This window comes from Mesitornis unicolor, unplaced genomic scaffold (genome assembly GCF_000695765.1).
Source record: "Mesitornis unicolor isolate BGI_N332 unplaced genomic scaffold, ASM69576v1 scaffold25521, whole genome shotgun sequence".
NCBI classification, from domain to species: Eukaryota; Metazoa; Chordata; class Aves; order Mesitornithiformes; family Mesitornithidae; genus Mesitornis; species Mesitornis unicolor.
In genome coordinates this window covers 481-10,677 of record NW_010162230.1, presented here as the reverse complement: position 1 = coordinate 10,677, position 10,197 = coordinate 481, and the positions used below count along the sequence as shown (strand labels likewise).

Genomic DNA, 10,197 nt, shown 5'->3' with positions numbered 1-10,197 from the left:
GCAGGGGATTCCAGTGAGGGCAGCAGAACCCAGCATGTGGGAAATGGCATGAGGCACTGCGTGTCCTGCAAGCTGTAGTATGCCCAAGTCCTGCCTGGCAGCCTCAGCAATGTCCCGTGGCTGTAGTGTAACTTCCATTACAAAGAACCTGGGCTTGCTTCCACTCATACACAAGTCTTACTTCACTGTGCCCTGCTCCTTTCAGCACTTTTTTAGACAAGATTCCTCCCGTTTATCTTTTCCTCCCCTCCCTTATTTGTATAAGAATAAAAAAAATGATAACATTTACAATTTATAAAATTTAAGGAAGCAAATTCCATTTTAACACAAACTTTGAAAACTGAGGGAGGACAAAAAACCATGCTACAGCAGACTCAAATAAAGACCAATGTTAAATATTTACTTAATGTTTTCTTTTATTTAAAAGTTCATTCACAAAATACCATATCCATAAATTTATTTTGTTATGAAGCAGAATGTGGTAAGTGTTTGGAATTATTTTCCTTTTTTTGTCTGTTTTGTTTTTACATTTAAAAGTCAACTTTCTTGACTGGAGGTGAGTTCTTATATGGGAATTTGTTCTTAAAATCTTTTTCCACATTGAGGATGTAAATAGGTCAATTATTGGTTTGGAATACAACCACACAAATGCATGTCTGTCTTAAATTAACTATTAGTGTTAGACAAATGGTTCTTATCTCAGAAGCAGATTAAGTGACAGGCAGAAGGAAGGAAAGAGCAGTTCTGTAAATTGCTGGGGCTCTGACATTACAAAGGTAATTGCAGGGAAAAAATTCACTACTAGCAGGGATGCTGACAGTGAAGCAGCCACACTTCCAAACTCCTCTAGCAAAGTACTCTGAGGTGCTGGCTGTTTCACCTGAGAGCTGTCAGCACCAGCATTAGGGGCCTGTTTTTCTCATGCATTGGGCATATCCACAATTTGGGGTTGTAGATCCAGCTTTTGTTTTAAAACACTAACGATCTCTCTCTCTCCTTTTGCTCCAGCCTCCCCTCCCTCCTCCCACACAACACTGGAAAGAAACATTTCAAGTTGAAAGAAATGCAGCAATCAAAAATGCTTTTTACTCAAACTTCTACACGAAGAGAATCTATAGCAAAGTGATTCCTAATCTGTCCATTTTCAGCAGGTCTTAAAACTGTACACCACTGGGAAACAAAATACAGGGGATAATGGCAGTTACATATTGCATGGCAAAGTATACACTCCTTAAACAAAAATAAAAAAGGCAACTTTATTTGTAGAAACTTCTTTTAAAAATTTACCAAATACGTAAAATCCCAAAAAAAGTAAGCAGAAAGAGCCAGTGAGCAGTCGTGCTCAGACAGTTTTGCAGCACTAACCTTGCACTCAGTGGAGTAGTATCATACCATTCTGAGGTCAATGGAAAGCCACCAGCAAGAGTGTGCCAGCAGATGCTTTATCCATATTGATTCCACCACTTATTCATCAGGCTTCTTGTTAATTTTATTTGCATCTATTGATACTTCCTGGTAACCTGGTGTGAAAGGGCAGTTACATCCCTTAGTTCTATAAGGGGTTCTACTGTATACAGTAACTATCACCAATTGTCCTAAGTGGTATTTCACTACTTGGTTAGAACTGTAAATTTCTCTGCTCAACTCATCTGGGCTCTCCAGTTTTCCTCTTCAGAGCCACAGCAATACAGAACAAGACATGCAGGTCAGAAGAGGAGCACTGAGGAAGTAAAAGCAAACGATATGGGGCAATAACTAAGCCTAACCTGTGCTTCTGAAGTAAAACAAACCCAGAAAGGAAGAAGTTGAAGCAGCACCTTTGTCCAGAGACTTCCACACTTGTGGGAGCAGCTACACTGCCCTATCTACTGGCAACTGTGCTGCTTGGAAGGAAACAGAAGAGGGAAACTCAGCACAAAGCCAGCACTAGATACAGCAAAGCCAAGAACGTACTAAAAACCACTCGTTAACAGCTTGACATGCATTCACAAGCTCTGTATTTTCGGTTTCAAAGAGGACAAATGCCAGATGGCAGGAATGGTAAACTGCAGGGTTGACATTCCAGCAGAGCTAGTCACTCTGTACTGTCTCACTTTTTCTCCCGCCTCCCCATTCCCTCTCAACCCCAAACTCAGTCATGCTCTTTTACTACTTCCTCTCGGGGCTTGGCTCCACCGAAGATTGCAGAGTTTGGGTTGGCTACTTGATTGAGGGGGGTAGCAACTGTTCGAGGTTTGAGCTGAAGTCGAGGTCGCTGTGCTCGTTCCTCTGGAAAAAAAAAAAGGTTTTAAGATCTGTCTGTCAAGGGCAGCAGCTTTAACCTGACAAAGAAAGCAAGAGTTTCCGTCATGAAAGATGACTAAATTACAGAAGATACAAAAAAATTTACCTTCTGTTGGCTCTCTGAAGTCCATGGAAGATCCACGAAGGGGAGGCCCATCTCTGAAGCGACCAGTGCCACCACTTCCCATTGAGGCACCAGGTGGTCGCCGGTCTCCAGGTCGGGTTCCTCTACCCCTGCCTCCCAAGAAGTCGTCATCTTTGAATCCTGAAGACAGAAGACAGTGAATTTAAAGAGCACATTCTGCAATTCTTTTAATCTAGATTTTTATCTGGATGACTGGAAAAACCTTTCAAGTCACTGCTGTGAGTCCCAGATGATACACTGAGAGCCTTTTTCTGTAGCCAGATTGCTCCGCAGATCTCTAGCATGTTCCAGAAGATTAATCAGATTCCACTTGAAACCAAGTACAGAAATTGCTTTATCCACCTAGAGGCCTATTGGAGTGCTGGAGGTCATCAAGTGAGCTTAAAATATGAGCTTCAGTGGCAACTTCAGATTGTTAACATCATCAGCTGGATTCAGAAAAAACACTAGAAGTGCTCAGAGTACTTCTGTAGCCAGAAGACCAGACTGGCTACAGCCTTAGCATGAAATCTGCAGGAGCAGAGTAAATGGGAAGATAGTGAAATATACAGTTTTTGTAAACCCAAACCTTTGAAAAACAGAGCAAAGCTTTTTAGTTGTACTGTAAACTGACTAATTAAAGAAATGGGAAAACAAAACCAAAAACCAAATCAGACTTTAAACTTGAAAGTTACATATAAAAAAAATCAAGAACTGTCACTAGCCAGAGTTCCATCCGGTACCAACGACTATCCTTGAGTACCTCTTCTTCAAGTCCCTACCTGCATTCAATAGGACGAGCATACTTCAGGCTAGTAGCACAACTAATGGGAATATATTCAGTTTTTCAGAAGCTGCCTGGAAGAGAAAGCTGGTTTGTTCCCATCTGATTTTCTTTACTTCAGAGCCAATCAACCATCTTTAAAGACTTGATCCAAAGTAAGGCTGTACAACCTGAGAACAGAAGCTTCTGTAGCAACTAAGACTGAAATGCTAAACTGTTGGCTCACAAACCGCTCACCCAGCATCTAACAAGCTGAAATGCATCTGCATTTGAAGAAGCTACCAAAAAAGGTATAAAGCTGTGACACCAGAGTGCTTAGCTACAAAGGCAGGTTAAGCGAAGTGCTGTAGCAAGCTTCTTGTCTCCAACACCACGTTTCAGTTTGATGCTAGTGGCAAGGGCACACTTGTTACTACTCCTTCCACTTCATCCATTCCACTCACACAGAGAGCAGACATTGCAAAGTTGCACTTGCCAACATCTCCTCACCAGAAAATTGACCAAACCCATGATTTCAGAGGACAAAAGCATTAATGTCATCCTGGATTCTAATAGATACTGACTGGAAGTCAAGAGCAAACCGAGTGGTTCCATCACTACCTTCCACTCAAAGTTCAATCATTTGCTGCAACTTGTGTTATTGTAACAGGTCTAAGAGTTTAGGAGCATTTAGCACTTAAAAGTGCTTTGGAACACTAACACATCTTTAGAGAAGTCAGTTGCTTCAGGGTTATTTGATGTCACATCTCCTTAAGAAGGTGAAAGTCTCGACTCTGAAAGAATACAGCATCAATATTGGCTTTTCCACATGATATGTCTGTTTCTGCTACTATTCAGAACTGTACTTGGTCTCATGTTTGAGAAATGCTCAATACATCATAGGCTACAATCGAAAAAGCATTGTCATTTAGGATTGTTTCACAAAATTTACGATCAGACTCTTCCCTCTGCTATAAGGCAATGGAAGATTCCTCCTGAAGGATCCCACTACAGCTGTAGGATGTCCAAATTCAGCACAGAGTCAGTCAAAACAGTAATGAGGACAAATGCAGCTGACATGAAAATGAGAACAATTCTGTGCCTTTTAGGCTGCCTATCTGTATAAGTGTAATACTGATACCAGAATTGAAGTCATCTCTGGAATCCCATCCACCTCCTCTGGATTCTCGGGAACCTCCTCCCATTCCTAGGAAAAAAGCCACAATTGTGTTCAGGTCTGAAGCTGTGGGAAAGACTGGTGAAGGGGACACCAAACCAAAGTCTCAGTCCTTCAATATCCAAAGTCATGCTGCTGGAAAGTACTTGCCTCTCAGTACCAACAACTTCCTTTGCATAGGAACAAACGGTCAGTTTAAGTTAACCAAGAATGAGTGGTCAGAAAAGTTTCCCTAATACACTTTTAATGGAAACCTTTAGTGAGTTCAAATAAGCTCCAACTACAGCAAAGTCTGGTTTTACACTGGAACAGGAGATAGTCCAAAATAAGTACCTGTACTTAGCTTACTCACATTTGCATCATGATAAAATAGTAGCAGATCAGACTGTTGGGCTTATGATTGTCCTCTGCAAGACACTGTACACTGGTATTGGTCTCACTTCCTGGACTAGGAGTGACAACACATTCAAGCTTTTGGACACAAAGCACATCTATTCCAGACATCTCAGAAGCAGCAGCAGCTAGGTTAGAAATGTGTATAAACATAAAATTTCTCTTCCCTAGATAATCTTCACATTTACTCACATGCCTTGTCTTAGCATTAGCTAGCAACAGAAGTCATAACCACAATCACATACTTAAGAAGTTATTCAGAGAAATGGAAATCACCTCTCTCATCAGATCCACCACCTTTTCTGAAGCCAAAGCCACCTTTATCCTGTTTCCTGCCTTCTGCTATGTCCACTCGGAGTGATCGGTCACCCAAAAGCTGTTAAATAAAGGGGAGAAGCTCTTCAGAACATACCATATAGGCTGCCAAGGAATTTGAGACTTGTGCTCATCTTTATTTCACAAATTAATTGCAAGTATACTTACTGCACCATCATATGTAAGAGCTTCCTTGAGTGACTCCACCTCATCGAACTCTACGTAACAAAATCCTGTAAGAAGAACTTCACAAGTTAATACCAGCATGTTAAAAGGCCTCTTAAAGAAGCTACTCTTCCTGCATACCTGCTAATAGCTTCCCTTCTCTTTCAAAGATGAACTACAACGTAAGTGCAAGATGTGTGTAACTTGGAAACCAAACATCACTAAGGATGAATGCATTATTAATGCATTATGTCTATTAATGATGGGGACAAATCCTGAAACACAGCTCTGTATGGGCACTACGCAAATGCTAAGAGCCTGTTTAATTCCCTTTACCATAAGGTTCTCATTACACATTAGATTTGATCTTTGATTTGGACAGCTATTTAGCTGAACATTGACAGTATTTTAAATAAGAAACTGAAGTACATGCTTGGTCAACAGTTGTGTCATCACATTTAGTGAACTTACTCCTTTTCTGAGACCCTCTGTTACCAGACTTAAGCCTTTTTCCCCTTAAAAGTAGCTTACAAATATACTGCCTTTTTCCACTGGCCAATTCCAACAGAAATCAGATTTGCATCCTCTAAAACAACTGCCTGAATGGCTTATCTACTTGCTTTTCTCCTTGTCTACTAAAAAGAAAAAAAACAGAAAAGCTGAAGCTACAGGAGTCATCTGAACTAACAAAAGATTGTTTAAGTGCTTGGCACTTAAGGTCATGAATCTTAAGTGGGTCAGACACTTCAGCTTTGATACAGTTCTCCGAACACTCACCTTTGAATTTGTCTGTTTCCTTGTCTCTGACTAGCCGTACACTCCTTACACTGAGGTCCTTGAAGATGGCATCTATGTCTCCTTGAACAGTGTTGAAGGGTAGATTTCCCACATATGCTGTGAAAGGGGGTTCTGTTGGCAGCTCTTTCTGCTTGCGAGAAACAAGTCCACCACCACGAGACCTGTTGAAAAAAGAACAGTGCCTCTGGAACTTGACTCCCAACACACCCAGTAATACAGTAGAGAGCACTGCTCAGGTGCTGTTTGACTTTTTGAAAGTGGATCTTCCCCCAGCTTTAGTTTTTCTATTCCTTTGCGATCTCCACTATCAGCCAGCTCCTTTCTAGTATTACCTTATTCAATACTCCAGTAGGAAAACAAGTGAACAATATATTCAAATACATTACAGGTGAACTCTAATGAAATGATGAAGAAACTTCTCTCATCCCACAATGCATTAAGAAAAGCAATGTAAGGTTATCTCTACTGTCTCCGACTCAAAAACTTCACTTCTTAAAAAACACATCCTAGACTAGATTTTAAGAATAATTTAGAGCAGTGAACAAATACTTTCATGGCACAGGCTTTTCAGCATATCCTGAACGCTTTTAACTAAGTAGTGCATTATCAACATCCACTCCATAATTATCTGAACTATTTCAGCACCATTTAGCCTAACAGAAACATCTTATCCTAACTCTGAAGTTATTGCCATAACTGTCAGATACCTGGACTGGAATGCTTTGAATTGAACACAAAAAACTTGGTTGAACAAGCTGTTGCAAGGCAGAGTAACCAATTTCAGTGCTATTTGGATATTTACTTCCTCCTTTGTGTCTTGTGAATTACAGACTGAAGTAAGCTACATTGTTTTTTCCTAACTTTTCCCTCTGTGTCAGTTAAGGCTATTAGCACCTGTTGCTGAGGAACTAGAAGTGTACCAGTCCAATTCATTCTTTCAGATGTAACACATCTATGTGCGTTTCATGGAGAGCCTCATCTTGTAAACCCATCATCTCCTTTACAGAGAGTAAGATTTGTACTGCAGGCACAAGGCAACCTCAAGGTACAGCACCTGACTTCTAGACTATAGGATGCCACTGGTTCCAACACCATTTGCTACCCCTGGTTAATCTTTGACATTTACCTGAGATGCCTACCTACTACTCTGCTCATGTTTTCTTCAACAACTTACTATTATGGGACTTTGTTTATGTTTGCTCTCTTTCCCAGGGGCTCACTGTGCATTTAAAAGCCAAATGGAACACAAACCATACACCAAACCAGGATCTGCTAGTGCAACATGGACTAATGAGGTTTCTGCAGAATCCTACCTAAAACACAGAAAGTAAAATAATTTTACTATTTCCTTTTATTCTGGCTGGTTGTGTGCAGCCAGAAAATCCACTGGACAAGCAATGTACTTGTGTGTCTGCTTTTGTTTCATTCCAGAGTAAGTATTTTATTACTGATGAATCAGACAATGCAGAAATCTTGAATAAAGATTCCTTTACTCTTTCTAGGTGAGCTTTTCATTTGTGCCTTTTTATGGTAGCAGCTCTATGCAGGAGTTATTTGTCACCAACACTACTGGCATGCTGCTAGAGGTACTTGAATCACAAACTACATATCCTTAATGTCCACCCAGGTTCATATTTTAGTATTTCTGACAGTATTCCTCACCTACCTTTGTCTCACTAACACCACAAAATGAAAAACATTCTTGAGAACTAAAGCTGCCATAGCTGGGTGCTGTGTATCTACAGCAGAATTAACATTAGTCACAAGATTAAGTTTTAAGGAGGAACTCCAAGAAAGCTTCCAAAGGTCTTCCAAATAATTCCGTAATATGTAGAATCAGGTCCATATCCTCAATTCTCATCTATGACCACACAAACAGCTATTAAAATACCACACATTCAACTTGCAGCCAAAAATCTTAAATTTTATTTCTATAGGAATATCAGAATTGCTTTGGCTGAATGTAAAAGGAACACTCCCTCCTTCCACACATCCTCACCATGTTCCTTGGACTGCCAGTCACCTGGTTCAGTGAGTTAATCCACCTGAAAACTCATCCTAAAGCTGAATTCTCAGCCAGATCAACAAGGTGACCTGGGCAGCCACAGAGAGCACTGGGGCCAACACAGGAAGGAGAAGGAAAGCAAGGGCTCAAACAATAGCTTTCAACAGCAACCTCCACTCAGACTGATTTGAGCTGCTTCTTAAACCACACCCTCAAGTCAGCAATCCCCAAAAGAATTTTTTGTGCTACAGACAAATCTTGTTTCTGCCATAGCACACCAGAACTTCATGGGGTGTGCGTGTGCACAACAAGGCATGGATTTCCAATGTCTACTTACATTAAGTCAGAAAGTGAAGTATACCTTTTGAATTTCATCCATTAAGGCCTCAGATATAGAACTAACTATACATTTAGTATTTTAGTCTCCATTTGAATAACAGGAATAGCCAATAACTAGGTTCCAAACTACATTTCCTACAGAATCCAAGTGTAGAAACACAAAAAACCTCATTTTACATTTTCCCATATGTTTTCACTGAAACAGCAAAATAAAAAGAAAGGCTGACTTCAGTAACCAAACAATGTGATTGAAAGAAGGCCCATCTGTAACAAAATGGGACAAAAGTCAACTATAATTAAAAACAACTCTAAGTGAACTCAGTCACACCAAAACGTTGAATAAATATCTGCATTTCCCATTCAGTGTAACTTTTGCTCAGACACACTTAGGTAATAATTATGTCATCCCAATTTGGGAATGTGAAACATAACTCTTTGATTTCTTTTTCAGAAAGCCAAAGCAGAAAGCTGAAGAAAAAAAGCTTGGTTCTAGCAAATGCAGATGAAGACATCTGATTCTAGGGATGTATTCAACAAAAAGCTTACTCTAGCCTAAAAATTAGGGGACATTAACAGTAAACTGGCAAGACACAGGATTCAAAATGCCATATGGATATAAAGACTAACTCCCAATTTTCACTTACTTTTACAGCACTTCAACAGATGAATCTTAAGCTCAGAGTAAGGTGCCTAGCATTAAGCCCAGTGCTTAAAGACACACCTAAATAAACAGCTCGCCAGCAAGTCCGGAGTGAGAAATCCTCAGCTTCCTTCAACTCTGAGAAGGTGAGAAGCTCTACAGATGTTCAGAGAGTTTCAGTTAGGCCTCAGCATGCCTAAATACAGAATTTTGCGTCAAATTTTGGACTCCAAAACACTTACCAAAAAGCTTTCATAGTAAGCCTTGGGTTACTGAAGTCAACAGCAAGTTCTTCATCCAGAATAAAGTGACTTTTGCACACCACAGTATTATGCTTCTGCTTTTAATTAGCGCACTACCAGGACACTAGCAAGATTCTCTGTCTCATCATGCCACCCTCATAGTTTATTGCTCTTTAACCATATTTTTGAAGAGCATGAGAAAGGCAGTTATCTCATATATGATAGAACTTGTTGGGCACTACTGTTTTCTATCTGTCACTCTTAAATCCCATGCTTACTCTCTATACAGACCAAAGATTATGCAAAAAGCAACTTGCACAAAACCTATTATATCTCAACTGAGTTCACGCTATTCTTACAGCGCTAGAGTGCCTAAAAATGTTTACATTACAAAGCACAGAGACCCGTTAAGGTCTGGAAACCTGAACTAGCTGTTAGCAACTTACTTGTAATAAATTAAATGCAAGTAGAAATTGTACTCAAACAGTAACATCTGAGGCTTAAAACTACAGTTAATTCAGGAATCTATTTTATCACCTGCAGAGACAGCTACTAATCAGCAGGACACTGTCAGTTCACCAAAACAAGTATTAACAGCTTGCCTGAGTGCAAGTAAAGTATTCTATTAAAGAAACCTGAATATAAAAGTAACATTTTAACTTTCATTTTATTACTTCACAGAACACACCTACATTGACTGGAGCAGACCAGACAGTAACTTCTGAATTTATTACAAATGTCAAGTGCCCCTTCAGGCTGCTGTCAAGGTTATCTGTTACGGAATTTAAGAAATAACAGAACAGTAAGTGGCTACATCATCTGTTTGCTCTAGGACATCTGTTCTTTAGATGCATTTATCTATGCATAAAAACAATCTTGCAAAGCTTAAGCATCAGAGTGTTTCCAAAAACAAGACGACTTACTCCATTACAGCCTCAGCAGTAGCTGCTCCT

At 40.0% G+C, this 10,197-nt stretch overlaps 1 protein-coding gene across 1 annotated transcript; it reads right to left on the bottom strand.

The window, feature by feature from the left end:
* Positions 1-1,241: 1,241 nt before the first annotated feature.
* On the bottom strand, positions 1,242-6,179 carry EIF4H (eukaryotic translation initiation factor 4H; the record flags this gene model as incomplete). Its single annotated transcript, XM_010193563.1, has 6 exons — positions 1,242-2,268; positions 2,390-2,548; positions 4,312-4,377; positions 5,017-5,116; positions 5,224-5,288; positions 5,998-6,179. Coding segments are annotated over 6 exons (709 nt in total), but the record flags the coding sequence as incomplete, so codon positions are not given.
* Between the last annotated feature and the right edge of the window lie 4,018 nt (positions 6,180-10,197).